The sequence below is a fragment of the Archocentrus centrarchus genome, chromosome 17 (assembly GCF_007364275.1).
Source record: "Archocentrus centrarchus isolate MPI-CPG fArcCen1 chromosome 17, fArcCen1, whole genome shotgun sequence".
Lineage (NCBI taxonomy): Eukaryota > Metazoa > Chordata > Actinopteri > Cichliformes > Cichlidae > Archocentrus > Archocentrus centrarchus.
Genome location: NC_044362.1, coordinates 5,079,159 through 5,106,527, shown reverse-complemented (window position 1 = coordinate 5,106,527; position 27,369 = coordinate 5,079,159). Strand labels below are relative to the sequence as shown.

Below are 27,369 nucleotides of genomic sequence, written 5' to 3'. Positions count from 1 at the left end.
TTGATGTTTGAATTTAAAACCTTACACACTTAATTTCTTTGTTTTTTGATTGCTGTTTCTTTGTCCAGTTCAATTTATTATTATTCAATTTATTATATAATTTATTTAGCCCCAAATCACATCAAGAATTATGCACTGTTGATGTGATTACCATTGTTTCGACAGTTGGGTTTTCTGCGTAATTGTTGTAGGGTCTTTACCTTAGAATAAAAAACACCTTGAGGCGAGTCGCCTCAGGGTGCTTTATCTTGTGAGACCCTACAATAATTACACAGAAAACCCAACAGTGGAAACAACCCCCTATGAGCAAGCACTTGGCGACAGTGGGAAGGAAAAAACTTCCTTTTTAACAGGAAGAAACCTCCAGCAGAACCAGACTCAGGGAGGGCCAGTCATCTGCCACGACCGGTTGGGGCTAGTTGTTAGTTTGTTGTTTATTCTTTGGTGGCACAGAAATTTATGGGATTGTGGTCAGAGATTACAACAATGGTCCTTCAGAATCTTTTAAACAGCTGCTTGAATCTCTTCCACGAAGATCTCTTTTTTGGTTTTTTCTGAGCCTCCTCCTCAAGTTTCCTTTGTGCCTGGCTCAGCTCTTCCCTGAGTCTCTTATTTTCGGCAAGCTGTTGTGCTAAGAGCTTCTCAGTTTGAATTTGCTTTTCTTTTTTTTGTTGATAGCTGCCTCCAGTTGTTCAAGAACTGCCTTTGCCTTTTCTACCTGGTCGTTCATAGTTTCAAGCATTGCTTTCAACTCCTCTTTCTGTTTGTTTGTATGCTGCACCGAAGAGGCACTAGTGCCGCTGAGGCAGCTGGGCATCTGTCTGGCTACATATTTAGATGACTGGCTCCTTCTAGCGCTGTCGGAGCAGGACAGATACGTCTGTTGTTGTTAAACATCTAACCAACCTGGGTTTCATAATAAACACTGAAACAAGTGTGTTGTCTCCAGCACAACATATAATCTTTCTGGTTTTATCTCTGGACTCAATCTCCTTCACAGCCAGCCTGTCAGCGGAGAGAGTGAAGGCGTTCAGAGCATTTTCCACCCACATCCAAAGTGCCTGGCACTTTGGGCCTGGGTCTGAGTGGGTCAATCTAAGCATGGTGGGCCTTCCCCAGGTGGTTATTAGCACTATTCAGAATGCTAGGGCATCCTCCACTAGGTCTCTTTACAAAAGCAAGTGGAGGGTGTTTGAGGACTGGTGCCACAATAAGGATCACATTCCCTTTCAGTGTCCAGTTGGCCCGATTCTGTTATTCCTGCAGGACTTGATTGACAAGCGAATAGCCTTTTCCACAGTTAAAGTGTACTTGGCTGCCATTGTTGCCTTCCACGTGGGGTTTGGTGACAAAACATTTAGCCAAGACCCTTTGGTTTGACATTTTATGAAGGGGGCCCGCAGGTTACTCCCTGTCTCCAGGCCACTGGCACCCCCTTGGGACTTAGCAGTGGCTTTGGAAATTACCTTCTCTGCCAATACAGGAGCCTCCATGCTAGGAATGAGAACTTTAAGTTACTTGTGTAACCCCAGTTCTCAGAGTAGTATGAGTGAGCTATCTCATCAGACAGCCCATCTTGCTGGAGCAAAGCGAGAAGTGGTGCTTATCTTGAATAACAACTATGTTGTAGCGCAAGCTATTTAAGGGTGGGTGGCTCTGCCTGACATGCCCATCACGATCACCAGTCAATCAGGATTGGAGGAATGAGATAAATGCTTCTGGGGAATACGCAGGGAGGTGCATTCCCATAGTGAGACATCTCACTCATGCTATGCTGAGAACTGGGGTTACGCAAGTAACCTAACGTTTTTGTGTGACAAGCATGTAAAGCCTCATTCATCCAATCACACAGATTCATACAAGTGCTTCGCCAGCCCTTTTCCCTATTTCTTCAGGTTTTTTCCTAAAAATTTTCATTCATCATTGTCATACCTAATACACAAACAATATTTATTTTCCTTGTTGGAGTTGTGCTTTTTAGTAAGGTTTGATCATATGTGGCTCATTATAAAGAAAAACTGCTTCTTTTTCAAAGGTTTTTAGTCAGTGTGTCAAGTTTATTGTGGCTTTACAGTAACAGTCATCAGTTCTCACAGTTTATGTCAGCTCAGTTTGTCATACAAGACCAAACACACACACACACACACACACACACACACACACACACACACACACACACACACACACACACACACACACACACACACAGTGGTAATGACAGTGGTATTCCACTGCTGAGGGTTCAGTAGGAACACTGATATTCAGTGTTAAAGCTCCTGATTGTATAAAGACATTCAGCATCATGTGCATGAGACTTAGTTTTTATTCAAAATTAGTGCTTCATGAGGGACTGTATAGTTTTTTAGTTTGTATGTTAGTTTGGTCAGAGATGTGTCAAAAGGGCCTGCTGACTAAACATGAAAGTGGCCCTATTATGCTTTTCCCTAGTTTGTCATATATATGCCGTTCCAGAGATGGATACTCATATTAAATGTGGCCAAAGTTTCAAATAATGAGGTCAGCATATGTACAAGTAATACCTCTGAGCCAAAAGTTCAGACCTCAGACTAAATATTAACTTATAACTTTGTATGATGTCACTGAGAGTGGATATCCCTAATATGGTCATCTCAGACACCAACATCCACCCACCTGCTGTTCAAACCTTCTGTTTGTCATAAGAGCTAAAACAGCTTGGTTCAAAAAGAAGATGAACTGAGGGGATGCACCAAAGCCCAGTAAAATCTATCTGTATATATATATATAGGTTTATCCTTTTGATTTGGCTGTAGATTATTTTACATTTCTAACAACAGCTCACATCTGTGCACACTCCATAGCAGCGTACATATTGTTGCACCATGCCTAAGCTGTGCAGGGAGAAATCGAGGTCAAGCTAAGATGACTTGACTGTAGGCTGAGTGACATTAGTGTAAACTGCTTTGCCAAAAGAAAAAGAAGAAGGTGCAGTTTTAAAAAGTTGATCAACTCATTTAGGCACAAGAACATAAATTTGCAATAGTTAATCAATTTAGTCCAGTTTCATTGTAATTAGCATATTCTGGGTATGACTTGTAAGCCTTAAAAATATTGAGAATGTTCAAAGAAAGAAAGCCACTCTAGTAGAGTCCAAGAATTAAAATATGTAAATGAGCAGAATAGATCATATTTGGATGAAAAAAAATAGGGTTAACATACAAAATCAGCCAAACCTCCACAGTGTGGTTGTGAAAAGCCAGCAGGTACAAGCAGCTTCTGATGGAAATCACTGGGCTCAAAGATTCCTTCAGTACAGCATTTACAATGATATCCAGAAAACTGGATTCCAGCCAGTACATCTGCTCTTAACTGTCCCTCTCCAGCCCTTTGGGGCCATTTAATAATGAAATACTAATAACAGAGATTTAGTGTAGTCAAAAATATTCAGTACAGTAGAGACCTTCAGTTTGCTGTTGGAGCAGCTGGCAAGAACTTAGAAAAAGACAGCTGGCAGTATGGATACATGTTTAAGTTTTATTTTCAAATTCAGCTGATTTCAGCTCAGATTTAGTTTGTAAACTATGTGTCGAAGCTGTGCAGCGGCAATAAAATGTGTACAGTCTGGAAGGCATGATTAGTGCGTATGCATGTGTGTGTGTGTGTGAGACAGAGAGAGAGACTAGGTACATCTGTGGTTCAAGCTTCCTTTTGTTTTGACAGCAGAGATGGGGCGATTGTAAAGCCTCCTGTCACCTAATCAGGACACACACATCAGATTAACAAATCAACACCTACAGTACACAGAGACACAGGGAGGATGTTATATACGATTAAAAGGAGACTACGCCTAAGCATACACACACATGCGCGCGCGCACACACACACACTCACACACACACACAAAAGCACACTGTATGGGTGTGATCAATAGCTTCTTTGTCCATCTTCTGTCCAATTCTGCAGCTGATCTGAAACCACATCCTTGCATTTCCACTCCTCTCTTTACACCTTTCTTCTCTCCTCTCCTGTAAGGAAAGAGAAATGTGGGCGTGATTAAGAGAAACCAGTTGTGTCCCACACAGTAAATCCGGGTAAGTTGAATCTACTTTAAAAAAACAAACAAGGTAACTTGTTGCCTTAAATTTTTTTAAGTAATGAGCATCAGTTGAATAAGTGCAGTGGACTATGTTCAATGAACTTGAGGCCCGTTTGGAATGGAATAAAAGATTTAAGTTGAATGTACTAATGTCAGAGTTTCAGTAACTGAAGATATTTAGTTTAAGCAATCATTCACCACCCATTTATTTAACTCAGCTCGTTAAGTAAGCACCACTCCATTACCAATTGAACTAAACTGTATGCTCTAATTGACCAAACTTTTATATGATAAATATGTCTTTTAATCAATCAAGCTGGGTAAATTAAATCTATACATAAATTTTTATTAAACATATTTTTTCCCATCTAGCCTCTTCAGAGAGCGGGGCTGGAGCCTATCCCAGCTGGCATAGGGCAGGAGGCAGGGTACACCCTGTGCAGAGAGAGATAGACAACCATTCACACCTATGGGCAATTTAGAGTGACCAATTAACCTAACCCCAGTAACTGCATATCTTTGAACTGTGGAAGGAAACCCACACAGACACAGAGGAACATGCAAACTCCACAAAGCGAGAGGCCCGGGCCAAGGTGGAATTGAACCCAGACCTTCTAGATGTTATTCTAGCTGTGAGGCAGCAGTGCTACCCACCACGCTACTGTGCAGCCCGACATATCGTCGATCCAATATCATCAGTCCAGTCTGTTAAAACTGATATAAACTAGATTTTTGGCAGGTGCAAAACCTGGTGATATTTGAATTCAAACACATAATTACAATAATAATTACAGTCTCCTCAGAATTGATAAGTAATGTAGCAAAATGACAGCTGTTTAAGTGATATAAACTCAGTTTATTTCAGTAGAAGCTGCTGTTTGGACTTAAAAACACAATTACAATAACAAAGGATATGAAACAGCTCAGCTTACTCAGAATTAACAAGTAATGTTCACATACTAGGTAATTTTAAGTAATATGAACTCAATATTTTTAAGTTGAATCAACATCTGGGTTTACAGTGTACAGCTGAGCTGTAACAGAGAAATGCTGTATTTGTACTTTTACACCTAATAACTTCAGGCTGGAGAAAGTCCAACTCTAACAAAACAGGTACCTGAGAAGGAGGCATTGAAACGACTTGGAAAAGTTGATTGCTTTTCCTTCTAAGGTACCACATAAAATCACATGTACCTGAGCTGAGCCAGTGAGCTAAAAGGATGCATATGCTGCAGCAGGGTGGGAAGAAAGAGGTCATCACTAAAGATTTAACTGATTCTATCACTGAAGAATTTAGGTCAACTTTGAAGCATTGCATTAAAAAAAAAAGAGAAATCTGGCAGCCAAAATGGAAACAAACAAACAAACAAACAAACAAAAACAGCTCTTGGCAGAATGTTAATATTTCCACATGGTATGAAAATGGTGGTTAGGTCCCATAATTGAACTCTTATTACATAGTCTAACCCAATATAAAGTACTCAGGGTGGTTTGCATTACATTTCCTTCCCATCAGCATCAGGGCATTACTCTGCCAACATTAGCATTTAGCTCCAAGGGTTATATTGCTGTTATACTGCTTTTCCTAAAATGGACAAAGAGAGGGTGCAAGAAAATATTTTTTATTTTACACAACAAAATCTGCTCGGGATATGCTGCCTTGATGGTCCTGCATTGCTATCTGTTTGCATAGCTCTTTGGCCATGCACAGACAAGGATTATTGGAATTCATCTGGAAGGAATGGAGACGCTCGGTCAGTTCAGTCCTCTGAAAATCAGCCTCAGCAGCAATAATGTTACACGTAAGCTAAATGCTGACTGGTTGAAAAGTCGGTTTGAAAAGGAAACAGCATAGCAAAGCTCATCATGAAAACAAAGAAGCATTAAAAACAACAATGATCAAAAAAGCTTATATGAGATGCAAAATGAATGACTGCTCTAGACAGTTTTATCGACCCTTAGTTTCATTCTAAAGCAAAAAAGGTTGTTTCTTTTCTGCAGCGGGGGCAAAGCTAACGGACCAACAATGATGCAAACAGGAAGAAGAGTAGCCCAAATGGCCTTTTTCCTCCCACATAACCTTAACACTTTCCATGGGTGACAGCATAGTCAGCTGCACCAGATAGATATGGAGCAGCACCTATGTGAAGCACCTGTGTACTACCAACACACAAGCAGGGAACCCTCAGATAGTTGTAGTTTCACATCACTGTGGAAGGCCATACTTGCATACTTACTTTTCAGGCAATGCCCCACTTCAGAAACTGGAAAAAAGAAATGTTTACACCCATTAACAATGAATGGGATGGTCTTTACAGCGCTGTGAAAAAGTATTTGCCCCCTTCCTGATTTCTTAGTTTGATGCATATTTGTCCCCCTTACATGTTTCAGATCATCAAACAAATGTTAATATTAGAAAAAGCATAAATAAAAAATGCAGATTTTAAATGATGATTTCATTTATTGAGGGGAAAAAGCTATCCAAGCCTAGCTGGCCCTATGCAAAAAAGTAATTGCCCCTCCCAACCTAATCACTGGTTGTGCCACCCTTGGCAACAAGAACTGCAGTCAAGTGTTTGTGATAAACGGCAATGAGTCTTTCAGCTGACTGTGGATGAATTTTCAGCCATACTGGAGGCCTGTTTAACCCTTTAACAGCAGGCGATCGCCACCGATACACCTGTTACCTGCTGTGAAAGGCTGCTTAACGCTGAGCATATCCCCGCTGAGACGTCTGATCAAACTAACTTTAAATTACCATAATTATGCGACCATTTGTCCTATTGGAAAAACTCAAATGGTTTCTGAAAGTTGAAGAAAATCACACTTCACATGGTTATTGTTATTACCCCAGATCTGCGAATGGCTGCATTTTTGAAGTTCAAATAAAGGTTTAACCATTACAAGGTGGACTTGCTGGTGTGGTGTGTATAATTCAAGTGCGTTTCAGCGTCAGGAAATGAACTGATGGCCAGATCCTCCTTCAGGATTTTCTGGTAAAGAGCAGAATTCATGGTTCCATCAATTAAAACAAGTCGTCCTAAAGCAGCAAAGCAGCCCCAGACCATCACACTACCACCACCATGTTTTACTCTTGGTCCGATGTTCTTTTTATTAAATGCTGTGTTAGTTTTATGCCATCTGTAACTTCCAAAAGGTTCATCTTTTGTCTCGTCAGTCCACAGAATATTTTCTCATCAAGTTGTTATTTGGCAAACGTGAGATGAGCCTTTGTCTGCTTTTTGGTCAGCAGTGGTTTTCTCCTCTGACGCTCCCATGGATGCTGTTTTTGCCCAGTCTTGTTCTTATTGTTGAATCATGACCACTGACTTTGGTGAGGTGAGGTGAGGCCGGCTGTTGTTCTGGGTTCTTTTGTGACCTCCTGGATGAGTCATAGATGCATTGACGACTCACCCGGATCATTGATATCTATCAGTCTGGAAAGGGTCACAAAGCCATTTCTAAGGTTTTGTGATTCCAGCAAACCACAGTGAGCTCCATTATCCACAAATGGAGGAAACCACAGAGTGACAGGCAGAATTTACAGACTCCACACAGGAAGGGCAGAGTTCAAACCAGGAACCTTCTTACTGTGAGTCTCTTTTCCTCCCTGTGAGACGTTTTAAAAAACAAGATCTACACTGAATGTTTGGCAATAAAGGTCAGAAAAATAGCATTAGCAACTTGTGTCTTTTTTTCCTACAAAAATCATTTAATTTATTCTAGTTTTGCTGCACATGAGTCCCATAGTTACGCACAACCTCTCTGCAGGGGCTCCATTTACCCCCAGGTGTCTCTTTCCCACAGTCTTAGGTGGGCTTTGCTGGTAGGACCAGATCAGTATCCATTTACTCCATCAACAATAGTCCTCTGTTGTTTCTCTCCTCTTTCATCCCTCTGGCATTCTCACCTCCTTTCACCACATTACCCCCGTACTTACTCACCCTCCATGCACCCTCACTTTGTTTTTCCTCCACTTCAGTTTACTCCCTCTATTACTCTCGTCTTTGTGCCCCTTTGAATGTTCCACAGGGTTCTGTGGTATCCCGGGGTTATAAGGATTACAGGAGTCTGATGCGCTGTAGCATTTCTCTCCCCAGAATGGAAGCACAGCCTGGGAGTTCACGGTTAGGTGTTAGAACTGCACAAGATAGCTGTATTTGGCAGATGAAGCCAGCAAACTGACTGCTTTATTCAATCATAACTCCCAAAACACCACGACTGCATGGAAACGCTCAGTTTTCCTCTGGACATTTAAAGGGACACACCACTGATTTTATAGGTTATCTCATGCAGACCTCCCAGCAGTATCAATCCAGGTGGTTCTGGAGGAAGTTTTCCTGACACTGAGCTAAGCCCATGTCTTCCATGATATGGAAAACATGGCTTTATCCACTCATGTCGTGCTAACAAAGGCTAGACGCTATTTGTTGCTGCAGTCTAATGTAAGACCCCCAGATGTGGCACAGCGTTACCCAGACTATGAATTAAGTCAGCGTGTTTAGCTTTTTGGCATTTCTTTCTTTAATCCGTCTCTCTGTAGTAAAGAGTGATATATATCTAAAATGGAAAGTGAAAAGTCAGCTGCTACATGCCACACCTACACTCAGATGTGCATTACGAGTTAATCTGTTACAGATGGTAAAGGGACTGTTCTTATAGAGCACTTTTCTACTCTGAGCAGTTTATACAACAATCATTCATAGATGCACTTCTTTCTGTGCTTTCTAACATTCGCACCCTGACGGTTGCATTGCAGAGCACACCCAAGGATATATTCACACACAGACTGGAGCAGCCAGGGATTGAACCACCAACCTTCTGAGTAATGGGTGAATTCCTCTACCACCTGGGCTACAGGCACCCCAAGGCCACCCAGATGCTACCTCAGTGTCAGATAAGATAATATACTGCAAGGCAGACACAGCATTCCTGTCCCTGACTCAAAGGGCTAACTGACAGTGTAGTGACTCCATTTCTGAACAAGGCCTTACACTTTTGACAGAGACGTGAGAAGAGCAGGCTACTATTGTTGCACAGTGACACTTGTGTTCTTATCTTTAACACTGAGCCCGAATGAGGGCTGAAAAACTCTAGCAAATATCAGTACTTCCAAACTGTGAAACAGAGTATAAAAATCCTCAAAATGAGTGAATGCACACTAACGCTATTACACAAAACCTTTCATCTGTAAACTGAAAAATGAAGCATTTGTGTTGATCACAACAGCACTGGGTGACCTTATCTGTGAATGTGCAATGTTTGGGAACTTTAGAAAAATGATCTACCTGCTTAATCTCTGTGTTTACTTCATGTCAGCATGTAAAAACTAACAAATAAGGTTGTTTGTTTTAGCCTTATACTTGCAGTTGTCACTTGCTGGATTTGTGTAATTTTTCATCTTATTAAGCTTCCTCATCTGTTCTGACGTCCTAAAGTTCTGCCCTGTCTTCCTCCTGCAGTGCTGCAGTGCTGCTGAGCTAAATCTGGGATCCCTTCACGCACTGTGTTCTGTATATAGGCTAGTCCCACATTAGTAACTAAACCGGGTTAGTTCTTCCAGGGCCTGATCTAATATATGCTGTGGTTTCTGAGGACCCGAGTACCTCAGGGACAGTATGCCTAGCTCGTTAAAATCCAGTCCCTAATGAGAAAATGTGCTGAACTGACTAAAAATACAGTGCAGAGGGCTTGGTGATAAATAGAGCAAGTGATGGTCACTTTTTCGAATATCAATCATCACATCAACGCGTAAATACAGTTTTAATAAAGCTTTTCAGAGCATTTTAGAGTTATTCAGAGCACTCTTTGGTAGTTTGATCTCACTGCTGGCAGTTGTCAAAAAATTACACTATACGATAACCAGCCATGGACCATTACCAGCTAACTGGTGAACATAATGGAGAATTTAGCAGCTGGAGAGGCAGATATCTCCCTGAGGAGTTAGTGAAGAACAAAATAGAGTTACAGGGAAAGTGAATATTGTCATGATGAAGCAAAAAGACCTGCTACACTGTTCTGTTTGCTAACAAAGTGCTATTACCTGTGTCCAGAACATCCATAATTACACACACATAGGGTATTTAAATGGTTTCCCTTAAACTGACTGGTTATTATAGAGCTCTTTTCTACTCAATCACTTTATACAACATGCCTCATTCAGAGGTGTTCAGTATCTCATCCAAGGATACTTTTGTAGACTGGAGCAGCCAGGGATTGAACCACCAACCTTCCAATTAGTGGATGAACTGCTCAACACACCAAGCTACAGCCACCTGTTAACTTTAACCTTCCACAAGAAGGGTGGGATCATTTACACAATCGATGTGTGCCATCAACAGGTTTGGCCTTATACATAAAAACAAGACCTTTTCCTCAAAGTAGGATGTGACCACCTCATCCAGTGATTTCGTGTAATTCGGATCGAGATGAACTCACTGTGACACTGTTACCTTCTTTGATTGTATCTGTATGTCCCACAGTTTGTCTGAGATGGCACTGGAAAGTGGGAGTCACTGAAAGGCAGCACGAACCGTCCGGTCACTGAGCGGCTGGGTGGGACGGAAGTTGTCCCCCAACATCCCATCATTCCCTTCTGGCAGCTCCGCGCCCTTGACATGGGACCGCAGTCTCCGAAACTCCTCAATCTGCGGAGATAAAAGAGAACGATATTCACCCAGAAACTGAGGGAGGCTGGGTGGGGTCTCGGAGAGGCACAGCTCAGATGGAGTGCAGGGCTGCTGTCACCAGAAAATTCTTTTCTCTGACCTCTAAAACAAATATCATTTACAAAATACCTTCAGTGAGACCAAAAACTGGAGACTGAGCCCACTGATAAGGAAAGTGTTCACTGAAGTCACGTAGAAAGGAAACCACAGGACATCTCCCAATAGACTTTATACAAGTGGAAGCCTTTTTACCACCACAAGAGCTGGACCCTGGTGTGCACTCTGGTGGGTTTGAGTTGCACATTCCCCTCACTTATCAGATCTGGAAGCTACGTCCATCTTCTGTACTGTATCATGTTGCTGCAGGTGTTTATTACTGTCTAAGGAAAGAATCTGACTAAAGAGGCAAAAATCTTAATTTTTTTGCATTCATCTTATAAAAATGTGTAAATCACTTGGACCCACCTTCCACGCTGTGGATATAAAAAGAAAGGACTAAAGCCCTGCGGGATCCCCCATAACAGAGAAAATGGGGCAGTTATTTCAGATTTCAGTTTTTAACACTTTTTGCTTTTAGTTATCATGACAGATATGAATATGTTCTAGGAATATGAGGGGTTGACAGATCTGATAATCTAAAAAAAAAAGAGCACATTTGGCTTTTTTCTTTCTCAGAGTAAATGAATCCTACATCTGACTTCCTGTTCATGAGTAACTGTGGCTACTGCAGATATGATCTACACACATGTACTGTACAGGGCTAGCAACATCAGCCAAAACAAATATGCCGCTTTCTGTGCAGCCGTGCAGCTGGCTCACAGAAGAAGGATTTATAGCACACTGTCAAAGTGCAAAACAAGTAGGCATAGTAACTGTCTGATATGTGCATGCTCATATTCACTGAGCACACACACACACACACACACACACACACTCACTCACTCTTCTGACAGTCAATAATAGGCGGATGTTTGAGGTGTGTATTCTTGGTAAGAAGGACCTGCTGTTTTAAAATGCGTCTGCTGCTGGTGATTGAAACATGATAGAGAAAAAAACCATAGTGAAGTACAATAGAGTTCCCACAAGTAAGCATAAGAAAACAGTATGGATGTATGTATACAGTATGTATTTCTTTAACCTTTAATTAGATTCTCTTCTCTAAAGCAGTGGAGAGAGGAGCATGAGGGAGAGGGTGTCAGACAAAAGAGTTTAAGGAACAGGTTGTTCTGCTGTGACGCTCTGCTTGGGTCAGCTTATCCACAGGTGAGAAGCTAGAGCTGCTATCTGAACGATACAGATTCCCATCTGCCCGACACTCAGCAGGTATTATACTTTGAGAATGAACTTCCACAAATCCACCTGCGTGTGATGCATGTGCTCCTCTAACCTACCTGAAGATTTTCCTGTTTCCTTGTTTAGTTTTGGGTTTCTATCAAAATGATTCAGTGACATCATCTGTAAATCCACGAGGACACAAAAAGCTGTGGAAGGGGTCACAGTGGCCTAAATTAAGCAATTATGTCCTAAAACTATACTTTAAGTGTATGCTATATACTACTGTGTTGCATGCTTGGCTTCACTGTTATAAAAATCAGAGGATTAATCATCTTTAGTTCATTCATATTTCCCTGCTTTCATTAAGTCACAATAAGGGCCTGGCCTGAGGCAGCCAGGAGTCATCCTTTCTGCTGGCATTTCAGCAGGGTCAGCAGGCCAGAGAGCAGGGAACATGAAAGCCTGAGATAAATGTCAGAGGGTTACTGTCACCGTCCTCTACAACAACCTGCAGCACGACTGAAGCAAAGGCTGAATTAAAATTCAAATTTATGAAACGACTTACTGACTGGTATTGGGTGTAAAGGCTTCCTGTACTGCAGAGCTGCAGGTTAGCATTAGTGTGACATTTAAAAATCTATAGAGGCCCAACATGTGGATCATATAAGATGGGATGTCAAAAAAGAGAAAACAGGATCCAACATGAACAATTCAGACACTGACAGCAATACAAGTTTCACATTTCTTTTGTCAGTAAAACTGAAGTGACTGATTAGCTTACAGGGTATAGTTTTGCTTTTCTTACTGCTGCTGCAGATACACATAAGCTGACTTATAAGAGAAAATAGTTTTGCTGATACACAGAATGTGTGGGACTGAGGTTTGGCAGAAGGAAAGGCATGTTACTTTTTTAAAGCATCGTCTCATTTAGATCTGTCAGTGAAGAGTCACAGGACGCTGGAGCTGAGAATCATATTCAGGAAGCTTATATGGAGCTGTGATTTTAAATTGCTTTACACTTCTAGATATGTACAGATACTTGTATACATGTATGATTGTACTGTACTTTGAGATACGCACACCTATTTTTAATGTGTGGATTGTGTACAAGTTTTTAAGATATTTTAAACTGTGTGTATTAAAAAGTGCTATACACACAACATTATTATTATTATTATCAATATTTGCTCTTATAACTCTAATACATGCTTTAATGGTAACAAAAAATTACCATTTGAGTGCTTGCCTAATATTCTTAAACCAACTCAGCGTCTCACTTTCCAGTACAAGCTGTACACCTTTGCTTCCTTTAACAGTGTTCCTGAAATGCTTTTATTGTGAAATAGCAGCAGGATGTAACTTTATGATCTGCAGCTAGACTTTTTTTGTTTGTTTGTTTTTCTGACAGATTACCAGTTTATCATTTAGCCACTTAGCAGTGCAGTACGATTATAAATGACCCCTTCGCTGTTGGTCTCCACCAGTTCTTGGCAAAACATATCAGCCTCATTCACAGCTAAATGCCCCACTCTGCTCAGCCACTGGTGCTGCGGTGTGCCTGCAGCTGCCTCAGGAAACCGAAACCCTGAGCTCAAAGACACTTTGAGGACTTTTCTCTGCTGAGTAAACAGGAGGATGTTTTACCTGTAACTGTGAGATGGTGAGAGGGTAGCGGTAGAGAATCCAGGTCACATTTTCACTGCAAGGTGGCGTGGTCAGAGAGCCCTCATACACCCAGTAGTCTCTCAGTAGTGGATCTGTGGACAGGTTTAGTGAAAATCCCTCAGTTATACTTTAATAATATTGTAATTAGCACTCGAGACTGAACATAAAAATAGTTCTTCATCCCATCGTACACTTCACTTTCCAAAATGAGGAGCTTGATCTGACATTTTCACACAGGTGAGGAGAGGAACTACTCCACTCGCTGATAATCAGAGGGCAGCACACGATAAAAAACAGTGTTAATGAGCTCAGAAATCCATCATTTATGTTATCCAAGGGCAGCAGGAGGATGTCGTCCTGTAAAAAATGACCTCAGTGGTGTTTTCTACCACCAGCTCTGCTCCTATTTTTATGAGTTTATGTTTATGTAAAACTTCATCTCCTACCATCACTACAAGCCTATGGGTGTTATCAGAAGGCAACAGCTGAGGTTGGAGGGCTTGATACTGTAGTGAGTGGCTTTTATCAGCACTGTTTGAGGTTTTATGCTCACAATTCAATTTTATTTATATACAGTAGTGTCAAATCACAACAGTCGCCTCAAGGCGCTTTGTATTGTGGGTAAAGACCCTACAATAATACAGAGAAAACCCAACAGTCAAAACGACCCCCTGTGAGCAGCACTTGGTGACAGTGGGAAGGAAAAATCTCCCTTTTAACAGGAAGAAACCTCCAGCAGAACCAGGCTCAGGGAGGGGCAGAGAGAGACAGGACAAAAGACATGCTGTGGAAGAGAGACAGAGATTAATAATAACTAATGATTAAATGCAGAGTGGGGTATAAACAGAGTGAAAAGAGGTGAATGAAAAGAAACACCCAGTGGATCATGGGAACCCCAAGCAGCCTAGCCCTATTACTGCATAACTAAGCGAGGGTTCAGGGTCACCTGATCCAGCCCTAACTATAAGCCTTATCATAAAGGAAAGTTTTGAGCCTAATCTTAAAAATAGAGAGGGTGTCTGTCTCCCAAATCCAAACTGGGAGCTGGTTCCACAGAAGAGGGGCCTGAAAGCTGAAGGCAATGCATCTGAAATCAAGATGTTTCTGCTTACCAGGTAACAGAGTGTTGGGATTGAAGCAGGGGATTATTTTGCTCTTCCCCTGGTGGCAGTAACACAAAAATAATTATTCTCATTGTGTACGCATCATAATACCGTGATTATAAATCCAGCATCTTAAGATCTTTAATCTGCTCTGATCTACTCAGTTCAGTCTCACCTTGTACTGCAGGTCCTGGAGAACTTCAGTGATGGCCTTCAGACCCAGATGCTCTTTACCGATCTGATAAAAACAGACATGTTGTGTTTGAGGACTGACTAATCAGCATTCCTTATTTCAGCTAGGACTTCTGTAGGTGCTACAGATAATGCTGCCAGTGATTGTGTTCAAGCTGTCAACAAAGTTTTAATTTCTCTTTGCAGGAAGTGAACAGGAACTAAAGCAAAGATCTGTTGAGAGCAGGATGTGTGAGATTGGTAGTGTTAAGTCTGAGGTCAGGAGTGTTTGGGGTTAAAAAGACAGTGAGATAGCTGACGTTTTTTTGTTAGCTATGGTTTTTGAGCAGGTATGACTGATCAGCAGACCAGCTTTTCAACAGGTCTACCAGCAGGAAAGCTGAGGATCATTCCCTATGGAAGTCGTCAGGTTTGTAAGTCTGGGGAATTTTACAAGAGCGTGGCAAACAGCACATTCCAAACTGACTCATACCCAGGTCACACCAAGCTTAGCTAGAATTAATCTGATCAGTCATTTAGGAAAAGCAGGTTTTACAATGCCAGGAAGGAAAACACATTGGGGCTGATAAAAGTCAATGTTTTTAAGAATGCATGCCAGACTGGATGGGCTGATCTCCTTTAAATCACAGTTTCTCAAAGATTTGATGCCAAGTCAGTGAGCCAGCACATAATTGAGGACTGCACAGGAAAAAAAAAAAAACCCTTTTGGTTTGTGTTTGCAATGTCTGATAAGAGCGTGGTGGTGTCTATTGTTGGTTTTGCATCCAACAGAGAGGTGGCTGCTGCATGTCTGGCTCAAAATCAATTCATCAGCATCAGGAAAATTTAATTTGCTATTTTAGTTTGCGAAACAAAAGCCTTGAAACTGAAACTGCTCCCTTATTCTAGCTCTCATGCTGCTGTCTCATCATATGAAAGGTTCCATTCTTTCACTGTTGCTGCTGTTAGCAAGGACTGCCACCGGCTTACAGGCCTCTCTTTGAGAACCCTGGATGGATCATATGTGCCAGAAAATGGGGCAGCCTCGTTCAGCAGCTCTTCACTTGGGCTGGAGTACACAGGTAGACATCATGGGAATGGGGAAATAATGCATTCATCTTTTTCTTGTTTATGTTGTTTATGTCCACTGCACATGAAGAAATGTATTTGCATTTTATGTTAGATTTTGGTCTACTTTGGTTTGTTTGTTTGTTCTTAATCTGAACAAAGGTGTTACAGAGGAGGAAAACAGTTTATTAGCTCTATGTTATTTTTTTTTTCTTTTGTACAAAATTATCAAAAATCATTCTGTAAATCCTACCTGTATGACAGTTACAACATTTATTCTTATTTTTATTTTATTGTTATGGGGTGACATAGTTATGCAAAAATTTTTTTTTTTTTTTTAAACTAAAAGGGTAACAGTTCATAAAACAGCTCTGACCCACGGGGGCATTGACAAGAGACTCCTAGAAGTGTCGTGTGGTGTCTAGCATTTGGACATTGGGAGCAGGTCCTTCGGGTCCTGTGGGCTGCCGTGGGGCCTCCGTGGAATGGATCCGGCATTTCCAGCGTATCCTGTGGATACTTTATCAGACTGTGGAGCTTAGAGACCGCCTTGGCTCATTATGAGGAGTTTTTAATAATATTGTGCTGCACATTGTCCTGCCATAAGAGGTCACTGTGATCAGGGAATGCTCGTTGCCCCAGAGGTGTGCTTCTCCTCAGAAATGTTTAGGTGGGTGCCGTGTGTTGATGTATACCCAGCAGAACATTGGATTGTAAGGAGATAGAGATGTTATTCATTTCACTTGTCAGTGTTTTTAATGTTGGCTGGGTGGCTTACACACCAGCAGGAAGTGATGTCCTCCCAGTGTCTTTACAATAGCGTTTGTCGACTGTGTGAGATATATTGTTAACCCGTCAACCCATCTCCAAAGCAACAGATCTCTTTTGGGATGTCCCAGAATCCAAGGATGAACAATCAGGAAACCATTGATCCACTATGGGAAGAAGTTAAGCCACTGGAGGCAGTGTGATGCTTCTGCTGGTGAGCCTCAGGTGCATTAATGTCAATTAGCTTTGCTCCATGACACAAAAAGTACTCCCTAATGGCAGCGGCCTCTTTCAGCAAGATAATATGCTACACAATGCTGCAACAACTGCTCAATAGTTTAATGAACCTGACAAAAAGTTCAAACTATTGGCCAGGGCTCCAAAATTTCCCTGTTCACAATACAAGTGTCTGTGGAATGTGCTGGGAAAACAAGTTCAATCCATGGATGCTCCACATATGTAAGGTCTTTACCTTACAATGTAAAGAGCCTTGAGGAGACACTTGTTGTTATTTGGCACTAAATGAATTGAATTGAATTGAATTAATTGAATTGAATTGGCTTTACACCTGTACAGGGTGTACCCTGCCTCTTGCCCTATGGCAGCTAGGATAGGCTCCAGCCCCCCTACAACCCTGAATTGGATAAGCAGAAGAAGATGATGAATGGATGGATGGATGGATGGATGGATGGATGGATGGATGGATGGATGGATGGATGGATGGATGGATGGATGGATGGATGGATGGATGGATGGATAGATGGATGGATGGATGGATGGATGGATGGATGGATAGATGGATGGATGGTATTGGATTAGCATTGCTAATGATCCTGAACACCTGTTCATATTTACAGCTTCTTGGCCATGAATAAACACGTGCTGTAAATCAATTACTTATCAGGCCACTTTACCAGCCTTCTGGCTGCTTACCTGCACAAAAAGAGCTATGATAAGTACTCCATTCTTCTTTCCCAGAGCATCCTCCAGTGAGTTAAACAGAGTGCTGTTCCAGTGAATCAGATGAAGCTGCACACAGAGAGAGACAACACAATACACCCTATGATTAAGTGGCAACTGCTGTAGGGAGGACAGGTGTAGGGAGCACAAGTAGGGAGTGAATGAGAAACCATCAGCTGGTGGTGACTGAAGGCTTTCTATGAGGGCTTTTACATAAACAGAGGTAAGTGTGCAAAGCTTCAACCCTGAAAGCAGAAAATATGAGACCAGACTGCAGAGACATACTTGATAAGACCGACAAAACATGAATGCATAATATCTCTGTGATCTCTGAGCTGTCTGTCTCCCACTGAGCACTGATTATATGTTTTGTAAAAGTGGACGAAAGCTGTCTTAAACAGATAGTTCAACTGCTTCAGATAGGAATGGAAAGACGCACTCAGTTGTGGTATAGCTGAAGTATATCTACAATAGATTATGCTTGGTACGCTCCTAGTTTGGAGCGATGGAAGCTAAGCTGTACTTCTCACTCTCTTCAAATAAACCAGACTTTCTTGACACAGTTTCCCTCTGTTGCTCTACCACTGCCCAACAAACACCAGAGCCACACAAAGACACTAAGAAATGAACAAACTGGGACACTTGGAACCCAGCAAATTGTGTGTTCTGTTGTTGGATTAATGTATTATTGGTGGCCTAATAAATATTTTTCAGAGCAGGGTAATGTTTGTGGTGTAGCAGTTTTTGACATTGCTGGTATTTAATTTTTGACCCTGAGTTGGTTGGATAGACAATTGACCTTTTTATTTGTATCTAAAATTTAACCTAAACACATTTCATGTCATTAATGTTATCTTTTTATTCAGTTTTTCAGTTTTAGACACACTGATAAATGAACCCACTATAAAGGTTTCCTAAGCACATACACTCACAAAATGCTTTGATTGTGATCATGGAATAAGAACACGAGAACTCAAAGAGGTTACTTTTTAAAGAAAAAAATCTTTAAGGACTCATCAAGCTACAGTCTTAGCTGAAGAAAAGAATATGCAGATGAACAAATGAGAATTTCATTGGTGTTTGGTGTGTGCTTCATGGTTATGGCCTGTTTTTTTGGGTTTTTTTGCATGATCTACCTCCATAGGGAAAGCCTTGAAGTTGACAGTGTGCTCCGATCCTCTCTGGTTCTCTTTGCCCCAGTGGAATCGAACCTCATGAAGCTCATACTCATGATCACTTGGCAGTGGACCCCCAGTAACCACTGTCGACAGCACAGGAAACCAGAGGGATTATGAGCAAGCACGCACAGGAAGAAGGCAGGTTAAATAGGTCAGAATAATAGTGGATGTGAGAGAAAGGGGTCATTTGCAGAGTGATGCAACTTATTCAGTCTTCACTCGTTACATAAAAATGCCCACCACTAAACCTCTAAACATAAACCACATCCTGTGTACTCAGCACTTCAGTCAACAATTTATGTTTGCTGGCGTGGCGTTATGTCAGCTGGTAGTTACCTGACTTGGACTTGAGAATGATGCGGACAGTGTGTCCATCATTGATGACCTCACAGTCTCGGCACACCACGTAGTTCGGTGACAATCCCACGTCCAGGAGTGACGAGTCGTACTGAGCCTCCCTGGAGTTCAGATTAATGGGAGACTGGTACTCGCCATTGGCTGCTGGGAAATGAAGTCCCCATTCTACACCTTTGTGAGTGAAAACAGGCATAAAAATACACACGACATGAAGCACATTTTCATGTTATTGTTGTTAAATATAGATTTACTAACAACATTACTATTAAATATGGCTGCACTGTCTTAAGTGTCCTGCCAAGCCAGCATTTAAATTTACCAGTAAAAGGAGTTGGTTGCACCAGCTCTTCACAAAGAGACTTTAAAGCAGTGATTCTACTGTAGAAACATGAACAGGGAGAAATAGATTCTACAGCGCTGCCGGGCTGACTGCTCATCACTGCCTTTGTTATGTGTTAAAGTTCAGAAGTGTACTAAAGGCAACATTTGAATTAAGACACAGTACGAGTGACTAGTACATGACCATTCTAACAATATTGTTAGAGTTATGCTTGTATAGGTGTCTTGGATAAACAGTATATTTGCTACATCAACTTAAACGTGCGCGTTTTTTTCTTTCATACCTGCTGGTCAGTACATGTTACCTGATGTTGCGATTTAAATTATCTGTGTTTTCGTTAAATTTGGCATTCTAACATTAAACAATATGGGACAAAATTGATTTATGTAATGTGGGTCTAGGCAAAGCATTAAAGTTATAAAGTTATTTCATAAAGTTCATTTGTAGTTCTAAACATATTTAGGGTGTTTTTTTCTTCACTTTTTGTCTCTCCAATGATGTTATTCCTCTCTCCTACAGTGTCGATTGCAACTACATGCAAATGACCAATTGTGCAAATTAGGTGATGACGTCATATAGCGACTTCTAGAGACTTTTGTGGACTCATCTCTGTTCTTGTCCTGTTGGACCTCAGTGCAACTTTTGATACTGTTGACCATAACAATTTAATATAGAGATTAGAGCTTGCTATAGGTATTAAAGGTACTGCACTGCAGTGGTTTGAATGATATTTATCTAATAGACTCCACTTTGTTCATGTAAATGGGGAGTCTTCTTCACACACTAAGGCTAATTATGGAGTTCCACAGGGTTCTGTGCTAGGACCAATTTTATTTACATTATACATGCTTCCCTTAGGCAGTATTATTAGAAAGCACTGCATCAATTTTCATTGTTATGCAGATGATACTCAGCTTTACCTATCAATGAAGCCAGATGACACACATCAATTAATTAAACTGCAGGAATGTCTTAAAGACATTAAGGCCTGGATGACCTCTAATTTCCTGCTTCTAAATTCAGATAAAACTGAAATTCTTGTACTCGGCCCCACAAATCTTAGAAACATGGTTTCTAACCAGATACTTACTCTGGATGGCATTACTTTGGCCTCCAGTAACACTGTGAGAAATCTTGGAGTCATTTTTGACCAGGATATGTCCTTCAATGCACATATTAAACAAATATGTAGGACATATTTTTTACATTTGTGCAATATTTCTAAAATTAGAAACATCCTGTCTCAGAGTGATGCTGAAAAGCTAATTCATGCATTTATTACTTCTAGGTTGGACTATTGTAATTCATTATTATCAGGCTGTCCTAAAAGCTCCCTGAAAAGCCTTCAGCTGATCCAACATGCTGCAGCTAGAGTACTGACAGGGACTAGAAAGAGAGAGCAGATTTCTCCCATATTGGCTTCTCTTCATTGGCTCCCTGTTAAATCTAGAAGAGAATTTAAAATCCTTCTCCACATATACAAGTTCTTATATAATCAGGCCCCATCTTATCTCAAAGACCTTATAGTACCATATCACCCCAACAGAGCACTTCGCTCTCAGACTGCTGGCTTACTTGTGGTTCCTAGGATACTTAAGAGTAGAATGGGAGGCAGAGCCTTCAGCTTTCAGGCGCCTCTTCTGTGGAACCAGCTCCCAGCTTAGATTCGGGAGACAGACACCCTCTCTATTTTTAAGATTAGGCTTAAAACTTTCCTTTATGATCAAGCTTACAGTTAGGGCTGGATCAGGTGACCCTGAACCCTCCCTTAGTTATGCTGCTATAGGCCTAGGCTGCTGGGGGGTTCCCATAATGCACTGTTTCTTTTCATTCATCTAATTTACTTTGTTTATACTACACTCTGTATTTAATCATTAATTATTATTAATCTCTGGCTCTCTTCCACAGTGTGTCTTTTGTCCTGTCTCTCCCCCCCGTCAGCCCTAACTGAGCCTGGTTCTGATGGAGGTTTCTTCCTGTTAAAAGGGAGTTTTTCCTTCCCACTGTCACCAAATGCTTGCTCATAGGGGGTCATTTAGACTGCTGGGTTTTCTCTCTATTACTGTAGGGTCTTCACCCACAATACAAAGCGCCTTGAGGCGACTGTTTGTTGTGATTTGGCGATATATAAATAAAACTGAATTGAACTGAACTGAACTGTGAGTCTGGTCTTTGATCATTTTTAAGTTTCTCTTTCAGTTGTGGTTAGGTTAGCTTTAGACACCTTAACTACATTCTTAGGTTTGGATGTAAAAACAGTTGGTTAGGCTGATGGTTGAGTAAAATGCATCCAGTTACAACTTCAAACGTGTTATAAAGTTTTGTTTACTCGGATACCAGGGTACAGAGCAGGCCCAATCTAAAGGTGATGACACCAATGCAGACCACAAGAGGTCACAATAGAAATTTATAATTTATAATAGAAACAACAGTTTGACCGTTGTTTATTGGGGTGTGTTGCTTTATGAGTGAACTCTCTCCCCTCAACAACATGGACTATTTTAAGAGTGGGTCACCCAAATTACATATATATTTATTTATTTATTTTATGAATCTAACTCTAATTGTTAGCTGAAAGTTGGCAACCACGATGAAGTTTAAAATAAAGTTTGTATAAATAGCAGTTATGGTAAAATTTAGGGTTTGTCAGTATAATATCCCCTGAAGTGATGTAAACAGAGCTGGATATGTGCACGAGAGGGATTTCAGGAAACCAGTGATTTCAGAAAGACATATGGGGAACTGCTACAAACACAAGACTGGTTCAAATTGGCCTTCAGTCCCTCTTTGCCTTCTCCTCTTTCTGATCCTGCATTCATCCCCTGTCTGCTTCCTCTCAGTATCTAGTGTGTAAACAGGATTTCTTGCTGCGAGCATGACAATGAGACTGTAATGAAAGCAGAGAGAGCTTAAAGTGCTCAAAAAACAAAATGAAGCAGACTGCAGTTGCAGAAAGTGAGTAAGTCTGTCATAACTGGGAAGACTGGGATATTTGAATATCTGTGGCCAAACAACAGCAGGTGAAAAGTAGATTAAACCTTTGCTTTCAACTTAATAGAGAGTGAAGAACAAGAAGTGTAGAGATGGTGTGATTCCACTGAAAAGTCACTTTTCAGTCGACCACATCAGTACAGCGAGATGTGCACTATGTGTGGAACCTGCTGTGTTTTTAGAAAGAGGGAAATACACACTTGCAGGATCATGTTTAGGGAAAACATCCAGGAAAAATGAGCTCAGCTCCTCACAGTGCGCCTTTCTGCTGTGACTACAGATAGACACTCCACACTGACTATTCACACCACAGCAAAGAGGCGTGGGGGGAGCAGTCACATTCCCGTTTTCCACAGCAACTAAAGCCTTGACAACAATTTGCTGAAGGCAGTGAGAGTCTCAGTGTGACTACTATACTGTGGATAAAAAGCTGCCCAAGAACTCTGCGTGTGGTTACAGAAATAAGCTTAGGTTGATGGTTTGTTAACCCAGTGTAGGCGAACATGAAGATAATGTTGTATGTATTCCATAACCAGTTACAGGTGGCTGCTGGAAATTGCTGGCTGTCACTAGCATGAAATTGTTTGCAAAGCGGTATATAGTGGGATGCTGAAAACTTCCTTTGCTTTGGAAATGGAGAATATGTGCCTTCAGAGCCTTTTGAAGTGTAAGGCACAACTTTGTTCTCGAGTTCTGAGTCGCACTTTTTCCAAGTTTCACTGAAACTAAAACTAAAGTAGATGGCAAGTGTTTGCAGCCAAGTTGGTGTCTTCCATGCAAACTACAGGTGACCAAAGCGACCACAAGGAGATCTGTGGTGCACCACTCTCTTTGCAGTCAGTTTCACCGGACAACAGCCAGCAACCACCTGTCAACTACATTTCTCCCTAACGACCACAGATTGCCAGGGGTCTCTGGCCCTGTGTGACTGAGGCCTTAGCTTAGTCCTATGAAAGGAAACTCATTCTATTGCTTATTGCCCAGCACATAACTGCCTGTATGGGCAGCATCATAGTGCAGTGGTTAGCCCTGTCACAGCAAGAAGGTTCTGGGTTGGAGCTGGGCCCTTTCTGTGTGGAATTCGCAGCCCTCCCTGTGCCTGTGCAGGTTCTATCCGGGTACTCCAGCTACCTCCCACAGTCTTAGGTCATGTATGTTAGGATGACTGGAGATTCCAAACTAGCTTTAGGTGTGGATGTGAGGGTGTGATTCCCTGTTTCTCTCTATTTGCCCTGTGACAGACTGTCCAAGGTGTTCACAGCCTTTTGCTCACAGATTGCTGGGATAGGCACCAGAGCCTTTCAGTTGTAAAAGTGTTGTTAATGGATGAATTAACTGCCCTAACTTCACAAAGAGCCTAGTTTATAGACCAAAAACTCTTATATATCAGTTTACTCTAAAGTCACTGGTAGGTGGATTTTTTAAATTATTTTACCACTAGATAAAAATCATTACCTCAGCTAACAGTGACTTGTTAGCTCTTTATTGTTTGCAGTCTTTAAGCTAAACTAATAGAGCTGTGGCACGTGGCCCAGAAGGGCTCTGTTTAAGGAGTTACTCCAACAAAGTCACAACCTTTGTTCACCTGAATCCTCTCTACTAGAAAATGATGTTTGTGGTCACTGTGCATAAGCATGTTTAATTAGGTTGTTTTTGTGGTAACCCCTTTAATTTATAATAAAAACCATACAGCACAAAAACATCTCCCGTTTCTTCTGTTTTGCTGCTGGAGACATGAAACCAAATCCTATTTGTAGCTAAATGTTTCACTTTTACCTAAATTTATGCAAAAGAATATCAATTAACATTCAGAAAATGTAAAATTTCATACAAAAAAAAAAATTCATGATTTTGTCGGTAGAAACTACAATACCCAATATTTATTGTACAGACAGAATTATAGTATTACTCAAAAAAAAAATTGATTGAAGTTGAAGTGGAGCCACTGACCTGACTGAACACGAACCATGTTTGTGGTGTCAGTGCTTTTTATGGTGAGTTCATTTTAGTGGAATAATCACAAAGAAATATGACCATAAGATTTAGGAAGTCTGTGCTTCAGTTATGGTAAGTTAAATTCTAGTATTTTATTAATCTGTTACTCTGCATTAAACAGCTGGTATGTTATCCTCGCTTTGCTTCCAAACACCTCATTAATGTAGCGTGCTAACCCTGCTTGTTAGCGTGATCACTTAGCACTGCACACTCACATCTAAATATGGTCACTTCTGGTTCCAAAATACCAAGATGGCTGCAAAATGCTAACACTGAGGTCACATCAAATGTAACCGTGCAACAAGCAAAGAGAGGACTAGCAGCGCATCTTTAAATCAAAGAAACTAGACAGTCTAAAGAAAACTGTGAATAATTTTTTGAATTTTACCCCTGGATATATTGAGCCTGTGTAGCAGACTGACAGTCAGTGGTCACCTGTCTTATTTGAAGTACAGTTTAAAAAACAACAACAAAAAGCATGCCTGCAGATACAGATTTACGCACAGATCCAAATGTTCCACATTTTTTAATATAAAAGATTTGAGTGGATTTGACCATGTGCTCTCTGCAGGGTACTCCAGCTTCACATGCTCCAAACACATGCATGTTAGGTTAATGTTGGGTTAAGTCAGTGGATCTCAGACCTTTTCAATCATGCCCCACTTTGCAGGAAGAAATCTAAGCGACATCCAGGTGGTATGAGAGCTAGTCGCTACGCTAACGTAACTGTGGTGACTTTCCTTGTTCCGCTCGACTTTTCTCCCAGGTCATTCACACCCCACCTGTCATGACCCGGCGCCCCACCAGTGGGGTGTGCCCCACACTTTGAGAAGCACTGGGTTAACTGGTGATTCTAAATTGGCTACAGATGTGAATGTGAGTGTGAATGGTTGTCTGTCTCTATGTGTTAACCCTGGCAGCCTGTCTAGGGTGTAACCTGGCTCCTGGCCAATGGGAGCTGGGATAGGATCCTTCCTCCCCAACTCTCCTTTATATAAGCAGAAAAAATGGATGGATGGATGGATGGATGGATGGATGGATGGATGGATGGATGGATGGATGGATTTGAGTTGTTTTCTGTAACTCACCTGTCATTGCAGCATTATGAACTAATGTTTGCTTTCATGCCAATGAAGAGCTTATAAACTGGTAAAATGCCCAGAGCAGAGCATCTGATCTCACATGCACAAAGTGTATATCTCTTATCTTATCAGGTATTTGCAGGCCAAATATTAGTGTCTTTGTCATACATGGCGTTCCATATAATTCAGTATACTTACAGTAAGAATTTTATAGTTCAGTGTGACAGTACATCCCTCGACGCTCAGCAAAGGCAGCAACAGCAGAAGGACAGAGTGAACACATAACTGCATGATATACTCAAACTATAACAGTAATATTTGTAACCTGTATTTAAATGTGTGTGTGTGTGTGTGTGTGTGTGTGTGTGTGTGTGTGTGTGTGTGTGTGTGTGTGTGTGTGTGTGTGTGTGTGTGTGTGTGTGTGTGCGTATGTTTATAATACCTTGTGGGGACAATTTTTCTGACATATACTACGTTGTGGGGACCAATTACTCCTTGTAGGGACTGGAACCTTGTCCCCACAAGGGGAAACCCTGTTTTTGGGTCAGGGGTCAGAGTTAGGGCTAAGGTATGAATTGAGTTTAGGTTAGGGTTAGGGTTAGGTATGTGATGGTTAGGGTTAGGAAAAAGGTAAAGGTAAGGTTTAGGCTGTAGAAATGAATGGAAGTCAATGGAAATTCCCCACAAAGATAGCAAAACACACTTGTGTGTGTGCGTGCATGCAGGTGTATGTGTGTGTGTGTGTTTGCTTTGGGAGCATCAAGTCAGGAAGGTCTATTTCATGCATTCCAGGTTCCAGCATTAAAAGTCTGCATTAATTTTCTCTATAGACAAAGATATGTGAGTGACAGCTGTTCCTCCCACATCTCCTGATTCTAGAAAAGTCAGTACTGAGTTTCATTATAGGAATTGTAGGTCCCAAAGAAACATTTCCTCTGCTGCAATTATTTGGACCATCTGTTGCAAGTCCCCCAGCCTTTTAAAAGTGCAGTGAAAAATGGATGCAGTGCCCCTTTTATTCCAGCAGCAAAGTTAACTGATTTGCTGGAACCTTTATTGAAGTGATGTTTTTCTATATAATACTGACAGTAAAGCATACCACCCAAGCAGTCTACAAAATAAGAGATAAGAAAGTAAAGCCAGCAGCTGTTAACAGACTCCTTGTTCTGAAAGATGTTTTACAGTCTACTAAACTAAGCCCAAGTTTAAAGTACAGGTCAGTTCAATTCAATAATCAAGCTATGTAAAGCCCACTGAAACAGTGTAAAGTTTTGGGTTGAGTCCCCCTTAAACCCCGCCCTGATCCTTAGCTTTTCACATATCTCCAGCATCCCTTCACATACTGATAAAGCCCAGCTTACCTTCCTCGTAGCCCCAGTCCAGCTCATCTTTCCCCGGGGTATAATCCGACTCCTCATTCACATTGTCAGCCATGGTGCTTTGCAGTCTAACTCCCTGTGGCTAGAAACCAGTCTGTCTTCCTGGTAGACTCCCAGTTACTCTAGATTTAACTGGTTTTGGACACAAGCTGAAGTCTCTGCAGTCTGCCGGATAGATTCCCAGCTTAGCAATAGCTCTCTTTTCTCTTTGATGTAGTTTCTTTTTTCCTTTTTTTTTCTATCTCTCTTCTTATCACCGTTCTCTCTCCTGCTCTTGTCCTCCTAGAGACACTA

The 27,369-nt window shown here is 41.2% G+C and overlaps 1 protein-coding gene across 2 annotated transcripts; it reads right to left on the bottom strand.

Annotated features, from left to right (window-relative positions):
* Positions 1-2,050: 2,050 nt before the first annotated feature.
* ca8 (carbonic anhydrase VIII) lies at positions 2,051-27,369 on the bottom strand. Of its 2 annotated transcripts, none has more exons than XM_030752240.1 (9): positions 27,058-27,369; positions 19,268-19,459; positions 18,890-19,014; positions 17,727-17,822; positions 14,962-15,024; positions 14,796-14,844; positions 13,663-13,775; positions 10,528-10,722; positions 2,051-4,004 (listed from the first exon to the last, which is right to left on the bottom strand). In XM_030752240.1, exons 1-8 carry the CDS (start codon positions 27,128-27,130, stop codon positions 10,588-10,590), a joined length of 846 nt encoding a protein of 281 aa, XP_030608100.1. In that variant the 5' UTR covers positions 27,131-27,369; the 3' UTR covers positions 2,051-4,004; positions 10,528-10,587. The 2 variants fall into 2 exon arrangements, with proteins under 2 accessions (XP_030608100.1, XP_030608101.1); XM_030752241.1 differs by having other exon boundaries at positions 19,268-19,453.

What these genes read in the sequence shown, in the direction of transcription:
- ca8 (XM_030752240.1), bottom strand. Translation starts at nt 27,130, where the DNA reads ATGGCTGACAATGTGAATGAGGAGTCGGATTATACCCCGGGGAAAGAT. An exon ending in TCATAGCTCTTTTTGTGCAG is followed by an intron (nt 15,025 to 17,726) that starts GTAAGCAGCCAG and finishes TGTTTTTATCAG; the next exon opens with ATCGGTAAAGAGCATCTGGG. An exon ending in TCCCAACACTCTGTTACCTG is followed by an intron (nt 13,776 to 14,795) that starts GTAAGCAGAAAC and finishes ACCTGTCCACAG; the next exon opens with ATCCACTACTGAGAGACTAC.